The following is a 14,628-nucleotide window of genomic DNA, read 5'->3' on the forward strand; positions in this document are numbered from 1 at the left end:
CAAAACTAGGAATAACAACATATTTTTCTCCCAGTTGTTCTCAGAAAAGTTTCTCTGTTGTTCTCAGAAACGGCTGAACCAGTTCACCCTGATTTATTTATTTTGGAAAGAGTCAGCTGAGACAAAGCTTCAGCATGGGAAATTTCAGCCCAACTGGTTAGCCTTTTTCAAAGTTTGGCAAAGTTTAATGCAAGAGAAAATGGTCTTATACTGAGAAGTCAAAGGTAAGATTACTTATCAGCAATGCTCTTTGCTAAGTGTAAAAAAAGACTATACCTGCTTTTTTTGCTATGTTTCAGATTCTTTGAGTATATATTGCTCTACAAAGATGCAGTGATGTTTCAGATTGAACAAGTTACAAAGCTTTGCTCAAAGATTGCTCTGACGGAGCCATGGGATCCATATGATATTCCCGCCAATTCAACTTACGAAGATCAGTATTACATCGGGGGACCTGGAGATGAAGTTATGGTACAGGAATGGTCCGACAGAAAACCAGCCAGGAAATGTACGTACATGCTCTTGTTTCATCTTAAAAATCATTGTCGCGGCTACCCAGGGAAAAATAAAATTGTTCATGTTTCACCTCAGCTTTTATTTTTCTGTAAAGTTTGCTGGAAGAGACAATAAATGCACCCTATGCACAGCATATCATTTTATTATTAATGAATTTTATTAACAAAATATTTCATATCTCAGCAGGATCAAATATGTCCAAGGGACTTGATTGTATTTTTGTTCATATCGTACAGATTTTGGCATGGAACAGCATCATCTTGCCTCTGAATCCAGCAGCCTATATCCAAAACCTATCTAGAGAAGAACTGGCAATATGATTAGTGGCATACTCAAGCTAGAGCGTGCATAATAGAAACAAAACAGGTATCTGTGTGTGTCTACACACTAGTATCAAATGTTATAATAAAATACATCCAATACGTGGTTCTGCAGCAGTAGATATAGTTAATATGCACCTAGATTTTGTTATCCACTGCACTAGTAAGAAACATCTGCTCTCAAGGCTTAGTTCTGCATTTGGCAGTTGAACACCTGCATCATAAAAGAAAGTAAGCTGAATTTTCCAAGGTACAGTATGTTAGGTTTTGGATGCATAGCAATTTATTATCATGTTGGCTTCAATTTCGTCTATGATTTACTGATAACCCAGACAACTATAAAAATAATTTTAAAACCTCCATGAAATTTATGGCATTGTTCAGCTAATGCAATACTTATGGTTATAGACACCTAATATATACACTGGGTATGAACCTGAGCATTTAGCCAGGGGAAAATATTTCTTTCTTGACTAAAAGTTGAAAGAACAAAGTAGAAAATGAAGAATGAGATCATTAGAGCTCTGTAACTAGGTCGATATATCCTCTGGTATTCTACAAGAGGCAAATTACCACTCACTTCAATAATTTTGTTTTTCAGACCCAGTATTTTTGTAACTTTTATGGAACTTAATATACAGATACATTCAGTTAATGAGGTGTGATTTTTATCCTGTAGTATTTTGTATCTCCAGTGCTTTTCTGTATGAACATTCAGAAAAATAATGTCTTAAAGTAGTCTACCCATCCACCTTTCACCTAATATTGGTTTGGATACTAGAAGTTATATTTCTGTTAAAATTAGTAAGGTTTCAGTGGAGATAGAGGCTACCTTGGTAGCATTATATTTTACCTTAATTTTTTAATTCAAAATTATGATAAAAGACTTGTTGAGGAAAAGCATCCTCTGTTTCTGGATGCTCAAAACCAAACTCATTGAGGTCAGAAGGCTTTTGGTATATCAGGATGCCCTGGAGAGCTGTGTTCAAATATGGCTCAGCTCTCCACCCTTTTTTAAAATATTTTTTGTGTGTTTCATGTCACAGCTTGTCTGTTTCCAATAATGTGATGGTGGTGGAGTGTATCACACAATACTGGAAAGGACAGAAGGGAGGTAATATTTGATAGCTTACCAAGTGAGAGAAAATTAGTTTCCTTGGGACTGGAAAAAATTCATACAGGCATCACTCAGAGGAGCTGATTTATGGTCACAGTAGGTAATTTTGTATTTCACTTCATGAGTTTGTACTATCAAGAGACCTGAAATACATAAACCAAATGGATGAAGTGGTGTATGATGGAAGGGGTAAAGAAAGATCACAGAAGAGATGCACGGGATAAATAAAAGAGATTTTAAAATTAGGTTTTGAAAGTGAAGGGTGTTCAAAGGAAAGCACCTTGATTGTATTGACTGCAGAAATAGTTTAGTGGTGAAGGTAGAAGTGATGGTAGAGTAAGACGGGGGGAAGAGAGGCAGAGAGCACCTCTGAGATAAGCACCTTGTGGAATTAAACAAGTTAAAAAAAGGGACAGACTGGCTACATCACATACATGGAGCAGATCAGCATTGAGTGTAGTCTTGAAGTAATTAATGAACCAGTAGAAATGCTTGAGAGGACTAGGAATTTAAAAAATGAACATGATAATGATCGTATAAACTGATGGTGGTAAATGGAATGATTTAAAAGAAGAGATGGAGGCACTGGAGCTGTATGTGGGAATGTTCTTCTTCAAAGGAGACAAACCCTTAGTGCTTGAGACAGTAAGATGGAAAAAGATGAAGCAAGGTCATGTTTATTTGGATAAAAGATGTGGTGAGTATCATCAGTGTAAAAATGACAGTTTAGATTATAGAGGACCAAAAGCTGTGGAAGCAAGATGCTGTGGCTGTCAGTGCTGGTGCAGAGGAGTCCCCAGCACAGCAGAGAACGAGTGCTTGCTTGGGTAGGTGAGTGCAGAATTTCCTGTGCACACGAAGGTATCGGATGTCCCACGTATTTGAGGGAACTAAGTGTTTCAGAGTGTCAAAGGCTATGTTGAGGGCCACCATTGTGAAATGGACCACAGGTTTTCAGTAATCACACCTTTCAGCTTGTCAAAAACAGTGTAAGGTGAAATGTCCCCGTGCTACCGAAGCCAGCAGCTCCAAAATTTGCCTTTTGGGAAAAACAGAGTATTGCATTGCTTTACTGATGAAGTGAGTAAGCACTGATAGGAAAGGGGCATGAGAGATGGGAGAAATGAGACTTCTGCAGAACACAACTAAATTTGGAACTAAGCAGAAGTGATGGTCCTTCAGTAGAGGTATCCTTGAAAGGTGCCATACCGATGCCATGATGGTATCATGTTTTGAAATGTGCGTGACACCAACATGTTCAGGGTTGAGATCCCTGCAGTGTCCGAATTATATCGGTTTTTTGGCCTTTCGTAGTGTTACCATGCATATGGACAGAAATATGGGCAATTCCAGCCTGTAGGCTTTGCTTGAGGAATGGCCATTTTTTTGACTCTCTGACATCATCATGACACATTCATTCATGCTTGTTGTCTAAAGTAGTCACATTTCTGCTTGGTTACAGTGGAATCCTGGGTCGGCGTTTACACGGTCAAAGACTGTTACCCAGTACAGGAGACCTACACAAAGAACTACAGCGTGACAACCTCCACTCGCTTTTTTGATCTACAGCTGGGCATTGCCGACCCCTCGGTGTTCACCCCACCTAGCACCTGCCAGACAGCCCAGCTGAGGAAGATGAAAGACGAATGCTGATAATGGACACTGGCTGCCCCAGGCAAACAAGTATTAGCCAAGAGGATGGTTATTAATAATCAGCTGCTGACATCCGACCTGATTTTTCAAGCTCATTGTTGCTCTTTTGGAAATTGTAAGTTTTTGCTTGAAAGAGAATATAAACATTTAACTGAGTAAAAATATGTAACACAAAAGATCTCTTTCATCACATTAATCTGTTCAGTGATGCACTTGCAGTATTATATAGTTGCCACCAAGGTAATATTTATAGTTACTATTTATTTCAGCTGCGGGCTGATTTTCCTTTTGCAAAGGTTTCATTATTTATTTTTCCAAGAAGACAAAGCATAAGCAGACTGCAGTCATGGCAATATCAAAAAGGAAAAGCTAGATTTTGTTGTTACTTCTGGGGACTTGAGGGAAGGGAAAATAAGTCCTGGGTAAGACCTCATCCCTGTCGGAAAAGTACTCCATTTCAAACAATGTATATCAAAAGTATGGAAGCTCATTCTATTGGTTTTGCTTTTCTTTGTGGTTTTTTTTTTCTTTCTGACCCTCAGGAAGCTGGCAGTCTAAAGTTTGAGCTGTTTTTTTCCTTCTGAAAAGAAACTGGAGTAGCTCTATTCATGTAATGCTAGCTGACATGCAAAAAAATTAATTTTCTGTTTCTTAAGAGAATGATGTGAAAGGAAGGGAAGGAGGGAGAGGGACATCTCCAAAAAAGTAAGCCAAAGTTTTCCTGCATTTACTACACTTTGAAGTGTTCCAGGGGGGTGCAATGAGACATTTCTCAATTATGTTATACTTTAGCACCCATTTTTCAAAGCAATACTAGTTTTAACCTATGCAAAGAGATGAAGAGCTACTGCACTCTAAATAGCTTTAATATTTTATGGCTCTTTTCAAAAGTCTTTCCGTACTCAAAGAGTATGAAACATCTTTATAATTCCAGGTAGAATTGAAGAAAAGCTGTCCTTGGTGCATAAAGGCTAAATCAGCATTTATGCAGTGCCTGGCGATTTGGACAGTGTGAAAGACAGAGCTGTGTGACTTGCATGGGGAGGAGGAATTGGAGGGAGAGGTTTCAGATGGCTTGTGTCTGGTGTGACTGCAAGACACTGCAATCTAAGCAGAAAATAAAATCTTGCTTTCTTTTGCACCCATTCCATTGATACCTGCCGTATTTGCTGTTCAGCCAGCATTTCAAACCTTATCATTTCCACATCCTTTTCTGGTGGGTCAGAGTGAAAGTTTCCTTAAGGGAAGTAAATAACTAACCAAAAGAAGCACGGGAAGTGCACATATTTTGCTTTAGAAAATTCAAACCAAATCTTCACGCACCTTCAGGCCCTCAGAAGCATGGCATGGTGATGAGTTTTGCACTTTTACCACATGAAATTAATTGGCTTATTCTGTAAGTCTAGGCATTAATTTTATTTATTTATTATTTGCAAAGATATTTCAAGCCAGATTCTTGTCTTCCTACACATGTTGGGTAGTTGTTTGCTCCAGAAGATGAAAACAGTACTGGGAAGTTTGCTGTCTCTGGAGGAGACACACTGGGTAAGCTTTTAGTGCTTTATATGCTCACAGCATTTTGTACATAAGCAGGTGGTACAGTGGTTATTTTGCTTTCACGGTTGTGGTCAGAATGATATTTTCCTTTGCCTTGTGCCTAATGAAAGCATATACACATGCCTGATAAAATTTAGGTGGTTCATTAAAAAATTTCTCTGGGACATGACCATTTCACGGAGATGTGCTAGTGGAAAGAAGGATTGGGTTTCCTTAATTTTAGAGTGCGTTTAGTCTGTACTCGCCTTCTGTATTTTTTTGTGACAACCTAAGGCTAACTGCATCTTGTTCTCATTAGGGCAATGATTAACATGCATTTCTTAATATCTGTGTCTTGTTAGAATCTGGAAAATACAATAAAATCTGGCTAGCAAACATGAAGCTGTGGCACTGTATCATTTGGGATGACTTTGTTGTGGCAGAGCAGATAGCTGAGTAACGAGGGTGTTTGTGTTATGTTTTGCTGACAGTGATATCATTTCTAGCAATAGCATTAAATGTTCCTTTAAATATGAATTAGCAAAAGACTGGCACACAGAAGTGCTTTTAAAATGTTGCCATGGCATACTGGGCAATTTTAGATGGCTGAATATGTACCTCTAAAATCATGCTGTTGTCTTCGTACTTGTGCTCTGAAAATTCAATAGAGAGAGTTGTCAAAGAGATGTCAAACAACAAATTTTTTGGATTATGTGTTTTAAATTAGCCATGAACCAACTATGAAGCACAAAATGGCACATGCCTGGTTGCTTAGCTTTGTTATCATTTGCTGTGGTTTGTTATTATGTACCACAGGAGACACTTTGGCTTTATGCAACTGTGCCAATGGCTCAATAAGAATGAGGATAAAAGGACTTTAAAGTAGCCCTATCGTGTGCTGCCACAGTGAAGTAAAAATAGAGCTTTCATGTGTCTGATAGTCTGGGGAATTTGTGTATCACAGTTATCTGGGTGGAAAATTAATAATAAAATGAGTTACATTGTATTCTACTGGGTGACAGAACCTGGGAGCTGGATATCCTGTGAGACAAAGCTTTTTTTGTGAGATTTCCAGTGCTTCCTGGTTTAACTGGGCCAGAAATAGTGCAAACACAGATCTGCCTGCCATATTTTTGTGTTTCTGCTTGGAGGCTTCGCTGAAAGCAGGATGTGTAGAAACACAACATTGTTTTATTTCAAGTTAACCAAACATTCCTGAACCTCAAAACAGGTTTAGTTTGAGTTTGGGGAGGAGATCTGGGCATTTGGTTCAGTTCCTATTTTAACAGTTTGCTTAACTCTAGTTAAGGGCCAGATTTTGCTGCCTCAAGCCACGCTGCACACCATGGAAGTGCTGCCATTTACCAGGGCATGCCAACTCTCGTCAAGAATGTAGGAAGAAATACAATAATCCATAGTCAAGGTAAATTTTAGTCAAGAAATCTCTAAACAATACTATATTCTTATTTTGGGATACACTAATGAAATTAGTGTGGTTTCCACCTTGAAGTTAATTTAATTCCAATGCTCACACTCCTTTCAATCTTACATCTCTTTTTGCACCACCCTTTACTTCCTAATGTCAGTGGAGCCCACTTCCAAAATGGTAATTACAACCCTCGCTTATGTTTATTTCAGTAGTTCAGCACCTAAATACCTGATGGACCTGATCTGGAGCTGACCTCTTCAATTTTGCCAGCAGTCTTAAGTGCAAGAGCAGTGCCAGCCGTAACCAAATGTGAACGTATGCTGAACTACATGTAGGTGACCAACAGTGAGAGCAGCGTTGGCTCAGGTGTAGTTGCTGGTGCCCTAAAATCCCAATCAATGAGAGGTCTCGGCATGGCTCCTTCATCTCCTGCATCCTTGCCCCCAAATTGGTGCTGGAGGTAAGCTGCAGGATGTTCTTATGGGACAGAAAGTCACACCAGGAAATCATCTTGCCTAAAGTTTGCTACTTTTTCCAACCATACCAGTTAAGCTAGTGGAAGATACTGCCTCTTCCCACAAACCTGGTCCTGTCAAAGGGATGGGGTTTCTTTACTTGTGTGTACACTTGGTACTCTGCAGATTTCCAGAGAAAAATTATGGTTTATGCCAGCACAGGATCTGTCCTGGAGGTTTTTTTCAGTTGAACACTTGAACACAGAGCAGGTTATGACCAACAGGCAGTGTCCCTTATCATGGGAGAAAGCTTACCCAAACTGATGATATTTTCCCTGTTTCCAGCCTGCTGGGACATCCTAGACTGGAAATCCCGTCAAGGAGTCTATAAGGTTCATGCTCCATTTTGGTGAGAATGGGAGAAAAGTAGCAATGGAAGAGCAAAGTGAAAAAAGAAGAGAGATGAGGCAAAATTAAAGTATGTCAAATGAGTGGTCGCCCAAAAACCAGTCAACCATGCCCCAAATAAAAGAAGGGGAAAAAAAAAAAGGAAGACCACAGAGACCCATCTTTGCCTGCTCCTTCTCAGCCTGTTTATGGGTTTATAGAAAAGACGTGAGGGACCAAATCCAAATTTAAAGGTTCGTAAACATCAGAATTTCTTCTCAGGCAATCCAAATCCCTGAAAGACGTGACCAGCCTGACTGAGTACCTGTGCGGTTTGTTCATGCGGACACAGCTCACTCGGTGCTCGACGGCCCCTTGGAGACCAGTGCAGGGCTTTCAGGTGCCCCATGGAGGGAAGGAGGCTTTGGGTGGGCCTCTACCTCCCCCTTGGGAAGGAGGTTTTGGGCGGATTTGGCTTTTCAGGCTCCCTTCAAGGAAGTACCAAACATTTGCACCTAGTGGATAGATTGAGCGCGAAATCTTCTCTAGCCAGTGGAAATTAACAGTCAGCGCTTATGACCCTGTTTTTTCCTTTCCAAGAAAAGTTTTCTTAAGAGAGCTGCTGAATTAGGACATTGAAAGTGCCTAACTCCCTTCCATTTAATTTCCACCTTGTGCTAGCTCACACTGCCAGAAGGACTTTGCCCTTAGGATTATTTGTTCCAACAGTTTTACAGATGTGGATGAAAAGGACAGATCATCCCCATGGGAAGTATTAGGAGAAATAATCAGAGGGAGAAGTCCAGAACGAAGCAAAGCAGGACATGTTCCCGTACACCTGCTGCCCTTCCCATCACACCAGCCACCCGAGCTGGACATGCAAAACAGGCAATTGTGAAAAATAAGCCACAGGAAGCAAAGCGCTATTGCTCTTCAAAGATTGGTGCTAATATTGTCTGTCTTACAGCAGCCCTCGCATGATGTCAAACGTTTTGCTCGCTAGTGAAATCTCCCTCTCTGGAGGAACTTTTTTAAGAGCAGAAGGAAATGTTGGATATTGCCTCCATGGCGAGCTGTGTCCCAGCCAGCCAAAAGCACCAGTCAAGGGCGGCCAAGCACAATACATCTTTCAAACTTCCTCCTTTATTTCTCCAGCAGCTGCCTGAAACATGGCTGTCAAAGGGCTTTAGAGGAGGAAGACATATGTGGCATGTGTTTGGTCAGGTGTCTCAAGTGCTACAATTAACTTCGGGCCACCTGAACCCAAGGGTGTCAGCAGAATCGTTGTGCTCCAGTGCTGTAAACAGCCACTTGGTTTGCACTGAAAACCCTCACACTGAAGTGCCCCACTGTGTAATCAGCATTCATAGGAAAACATTTGGGATGAGATATAAACCCCAGATCAGGCCATCAATGGTCATAGTTAAAAAAGAAAAGCCAAGAAATTGTTAAAGAAAAAAAAAGCCAAGTAACACCTGCACTTCCAAAAAAATTTCCATCTACGTTGGCTAAAAGACATGACCTTTTTATTTTGATGTGGCAGTCGGTGCAATTATCAAGGTATTTGTTACTTCCAGTCTGGATTGTTGCTAGATACAGCACAGTTCAGGAACACAACTAGTACAGCTAGAGCTAATTATTTCAGGATGTGCTAGTTCAGCATTCATTTGCCTTGTGGGGCCCTTTGCAAAGAGGAAAGCAGTCTTAAAATGCACTGGCTACCAGTTCATTTTAAAGCATGACTTAAAGCATTGTGTTTAACTTATAAATTCCATATAGTCTGAAGTCCTTGCTACTGACAGTCTTCCTCAAAGCCCTCTGGCCGGGGGCGCTCATGGCAAGGGAATTCATCTCTAGCCTTGCTCTGCCTGCTGATCTCTTGGATCCATGTTTGGATGCCTGCAAGGGCCTATCTGGTCACACTGAGCTTGCACTGAGAAGTTGTGATTCTTTAACCAAATAGACATATCCTGGCAGATTCCTGCGCTCATTGCACCAGTTTTGCAAACTGATTAATGACCGAGTGTGTGCTACAAGATTCTTTGACGTAGTTTCCTTCATGAATTTAAAAATTTAAAAAAAAAAAAAAAAAAAGAGCAGAGCCTTGATAGACTTTTTTTTTAGGTTAACTGGTACACATTTTCTTTTCATGTCAACAGGAAACAAGCAGAGTTGTTCACATCATGGATTTCCAGAGGGGAAAGAACTTGAGATATCAGTGCTGCACCATCCAGAGCTGCCACTCTCCAGCTCTCCTCACCGGCAATACAAGCGCCGGGCAGGCACGAGAGCACTTTTCATGCACCACTGGCCAAGAAGCACAGCGGCAGAGCAACTTTTGGAAGGCAAAAAGTATGACTGTCATCACGACGTGTCATACTTTGGAAAACACCCCATGCTACCACACATCTCCTCTTCTTCATCTTCTTCTCCTTCTTCTTCTTATGGCTACACATGCACATTGTGTTAATGCTTGTGAGCATCGGCTCCAAAGCAGAGTCTGAAAAACACCATAAATACCATAAAATAACAAGTTTTGGAAGGCAAAATTTATGCTTGTGATTGAGACGTTTCATACTTCGGAAAATACCATGCACCTCTTTTTCTTTTTTGTGAGGTTGGTAGTGATCCTCATTCTCACTCTTCAGGGGACAGTGACTCCTTGGCCTGTACTCATACTGCCATATTATTTTAAATTTTACATCTAAAGTAATACAGGCCATGGTTTATAGTCCTTTATTCTCAAAGACTAAAATAAAATAATAATTTAGGAACAAAAGAGAAAAAATAATTATCAACCAGGTGTGGGAATGTTTGGGGTGGGTTTTTTCAATTCCAAAATACAAATTTATGTGAAAAAAATTCATTATTAAAAAGAGAGACAATCACATTCATAAAAATTTTGAGTTTGTTCAAGAAAGAGCCTTCTTTGTGCATCAGTCAGTTATCTGCTTTCCTGTTTCTGGCAAAGGTTAATACTTTATAGTTGGGGTTTTTTTGGTTTTTTTTTTTCAATATCAGTTACATATTTTCAGGATTGTTCCATCATCTGTGGGTTGACCCAGTGTCTGCCTCTGAGTTGAAGGAGGCTGGGTTCAGCTGGAGCCCCTTCTTTTGGCTCCAGGCAGTCCCATTGTTTGGGTTATTCTATATGGCAGGCTTCAGGAAGGATGTGTGGTCAACAGAAAGTATGTCCTATGAAGGAAAGATGTTTACAGACCAACGTGTTCATTCTCTGCTGCGCCTGGGTGAAGGACATTCACCAGGAAGATCAACAGCCTGTAATTCATGATATTGCAAGAAACTCTAGAGGCAAACTGATCTGGAGAGACGGAGATCATAGCAACCATGCTGGATACTAATTGTGCCATTAACTCCTTGTCACAAGGGACATGCGGGTGAGCCAGGAGTGGGTATCTCCCATGTAGTCTCAATAGCACATGGCTCTCTACAAGATTTAGGGGATTTGCGACTGTCTGTAGCTCTCTGACTTTCCTTTGCCAGACTTCAAGTGATGTTTTTTTCAAGCTAAACTGAGGATTGCATCAGCCTTCTCCTGGCTACCCTTGTGCATTGTGTTAATGCTTGTGAACATCTGCCCTGAAACAGAGTCAGGAAAATAAAATAAAATTCTTTTGCCACTTGTATCCTTTGTGATATGTGTCCTTGAAAGTGGTTTCGGAGCTAAAAAACCCCTGGCGTTTCAGGCAGATAACAGTCTCATCGTTATTCATCTCCTCATGAGTGCAGGAGAATAGAAAAGAACAGAACAGAATAGAATAGAATAGAATAGTTCAGCTGGATGGGACCTGCAACAATCATCTAGTCCCACTGCCTGACCACTTCAGGCTGACCAAAAGTTAGGCCATGGCCTTAAGGGCGTTGTCCAAATGCCTCGTCAACACTGACAGGCATGGAGCATGAACCACCTCTCCAGGGAGCCTGTTGCAGGGTTTGACCACTCTCTAGGTAAAGAAATGTTTCCTCATGTCAAGGCCAAACCTCCCCTGATGGACGCAGCTTTGAGCCATTCCAATGTGGGCTGGCACAGGGTACCAGGGAGAAGAGATCAGCCCCTCCCTTGTATCAGACAGATCTTGGAAAATTAATCCAGGGGGTCCATTTTTCATTTGCTGGAAGATGAATCCAAGGAGTCCAATTTTTTATTTCGTTGCCAGTGAGAAGTTGATCTCACCCATTGCATAGCATCAGATAATAGAAATAAAGTATTCCCCTTCAGATCAGACTTTCAGACACATATTTTCCTGGCAAGTACGACAGGAAAGCAGTCATCCCAGCAGACAATTCAAGCTTGACAATGCTTGCTCAGTAGCAGGAGCCTCAAGGGCTCTGTAATCTCAGATGGGCATGAAGGAGCACCATGAAAGAGTCTATCAAATATCTGGTTCCAGGTCCAACATGGCAATGATCTGGGCTCCTTATTTGTTCATTGTTCATTGCGGGTTTTTATTTTCCCTTGTGAAATCTTTCTGGAAGACTGGAAAACTCTAAGAAGGAAAACCCGGTGTCCTAAATTTATGCAGTTCTGGGAAGAGCACAGGCCTGTTGGCTCTATGGTTAACTTCAAGTTATCTTCAGTAGCTGCAGAGCTCAGCTGCCACCCGTTGAAGTTTAAGCTTATACTTCCCTGTCAAAAGTCCTTCCTTCTCTTCCCACTCTATGGCTGGCCTGTGCTCCAGGCTCTCTCGTACCACTTTGTTTTTCCAGTTACTCTATCCCACTGCTTCCATTTTTTTAGTATAGTAAAATACAAGCATATTGTAAACATTCCTTTTACAGTACTAAAATGCTTGATCCCTTTTCAGATGGCAGCTGAGAACACCTCGCCCCTCACTCTTAATGTCGTATTATATTACAGGCCCATGTTATACATATATGTACAATACAAGGATAATATATGTAACTGCCAAGAAAACACTAATCATTATTACTGTGGTTATTTACATAGGAACTATTGTTAAGAAGACTGTTCATCTTACATACAATGGTTATAACACCACATTTGGAAGTTCACACCACTGATACGATCATTATATTAAGTTTTTCCAATCTTATTCTTCTATTTTCCTTTTCCTATAAAGCTTTGTTTCAGTCTAACATTAAAAAAGGTTGACATCTGCTCATGAAACTCGTTTCTATTTTGATGTTCCTTTGTAGCAAATCCTGGCAAGGATATCAGTGAGTGTGCTGCTCTGTATCACTGGATAGATCCCGAAAATACATTTATTAGAGAAACCTTTTAATTTGAACTCCTGCTGCCCTGGTAGGGGTCTTCCTAAGTTAAACATGGCATCTCCAGGAGAGAAGTCTTTGCAGATGGTGTGAGCTCATTCCCATTCTGTGTTTTGCTAAAGTGTTGTTTCCACAGGATCTAAAGATGGACTGAAGTTAAAAAGCCAGTGGAAGGCTAAATCACCAGGGAGATGGAAAATAGTGTTTTCATGAGATCTATAAATCTTCTCGAGATGTTCTAAAATTACAGATAGCTGCCTTGGCCAGCCTTGGATGCTAGCAGTCAAGAAACTAAGCACTAATTTTACATTTGTAAACTGTCTTAAAATTGGTTTATTTTTCAGTTGGAATGCAGATGACTCACAGCAATCAGGAGGCCCAAAGGACCATGCGCCAGATCCTCGCATGGTGCAAACCGGTGTCGGTCCACATTATCCGATGGAGCTATGCTCGCTGGCACTGAGCGAGCTGCTGCCTCCTACCTACCATTTGCTCTCCATGAAATCCAGGCAAGCAACCCTTTCGGGACTGAGGACACTCGGGAGCTCCAAGGGCCATATTAGAGATCTCCTCATAAAGCCCGTCTGAGGTTTGTCTCTGTTTTCATTGACCTCAGCAGTGGCGCGCTGGTCAACTGCCTCTGAGACGACACATGAATCCCCTCAACTTTGCTGGTCTGTCCATGCAACTATCCTATGGGACATGCGACATGATATCAGTGAAGTGACCTCATCACGTTGAGCGCTGACATTGGCCCCTCTCCGGCATGATGAAAGCAGGATGTTTTCACGTAAGCAGTAGACGAGAGTGCCCTTGAATTTAATGTCATTTCCTTTGTCACCCTGCAAGGCACAGCAGACGCCAGCGCTGTCCACAGTTGCATAAACACACGCCATCAAAGACCTGGAAGCCACACACTGGCACAGCACACAGACGGTGCTTCTGTTCTTGTAATTAATGAAGTCCTGGCAGGAGGCTGCCGGGAGCTCAGCATCCCCTAACAAGCACATGCCAGACCGCACAGGAGTGGCACTCGCTGCAATTAAAGACACAGCTCCAGCAAAAAAAAAAGAAAGCGGAAGCAAGCAGCAGCCTTCTGCCAATAAGTGTGTTTCGTAAGGTCAAGGCTCGGGAGGTGTGCAAGCTGGTGCTCTGCACAAATTGGATTTTCTTCACTGGTGCTCAGCTTGGTGCTCATGAGCATCACTCATGGGTTCTGTGACGTTGCCTGGGTGTCCCGTTTGGTGTGCAGACCCTGCAGGACTAACCACCATGCACCTAGAGCACCACAAAAGGTATTCTTGACCCAGCAGAGAAGATAATGCTTGGCTTCCTGAGTTGTAATGCACGTACAGGCATGCATGTGGATCCAAGAGGTCCCTGTTGCTTTAAGTTTCCGTACAACGCAGTTTGTGGCATCTTCTGTTAATAATCTGGATAACCAGATCTTCTTGGATTAAATGCCTTGAGAGGACCTAAGCTTAGAACACGGAGATGTTTGTAATGATGCCAGGAGAAGACCTGAACCAGAACAGCAAAACTGAGATAACCTATGGAAAAATCCAGCACGTAACGCTGTGCTAGCACCAGGACATTGTGATACTGAGCTACACTTCTGTTCAAGGCGAATGAATGCAAAACAAGACCCAAACCCTAGCTGGAGAACTTCAAATGGGCACCTTCAAAGTCAAGCCCAAAGGTTTATCCAAGGCCATCATGGTAACTCCAGAGCAAGCTTTACCTTCCTGGGCGAAGGCTGTCCATTTTTTTTGCCATTGTGGCACCCAGCATGCAATGTCTCAGTCTGAACTGGAGGTCTGAAATGCGGCGTGTTTGCTTTTACTCAGTGCTCAGCACCAGACCGCATGGGGTAAGCAGGAAAATGTCCCACTGCGATGCCTTGCCATTGTGAAAGCTGCTGGCACGCAGACAAGGTACGGTGGATTTCGTGGAATGACTTGT

At 41.6% G+C, this 14,628-nt stretch overlaps 1 protein-coding gene across 1 annotated transcript; it reads left to right on the plus strand.

Annotated features, from left to right (window-relative positions):
* Window positions 1-243: 243 nt before the first annotated feature.
* EPDR1 (ependymin related 1) lies at window positions 244-3,691 on the plus strand. Its single transcript, XM_010074059.1, has 2 exons — window positions 244-508; window positions 3,416-3,691. Exons 1-2 carry the CDS (start codon window positions 244-246, stop codon window positions 3,604-3,606), a joined length of 456 nt encoding a protein of 151 aa, XP_010072361.1. The 3' UTR covers window positions 3,607-3,691.
* Window positions 3,692-14,628: the final 10,937 nt, after the last annotated feature.

The sequence above is a fragment of the Pterocles gutturalis genome, unplaced genomic scaffold (genome assembly GCF_000699245.1).
Source record: "Pterocles gutturalis isolate BGI_N339 unplaced genomic scaffold, ASM69924v1 scaffold4587, whole genome shotgun sequence".
In the NCBI taxonomy this organism is placed as follows: domain Eukaryota; kingdom Metazoa; phylum Chordata; class Aves; order Pterocliformes; family Pteroclidae; genus Pterocles; species Pterocles gutturalis.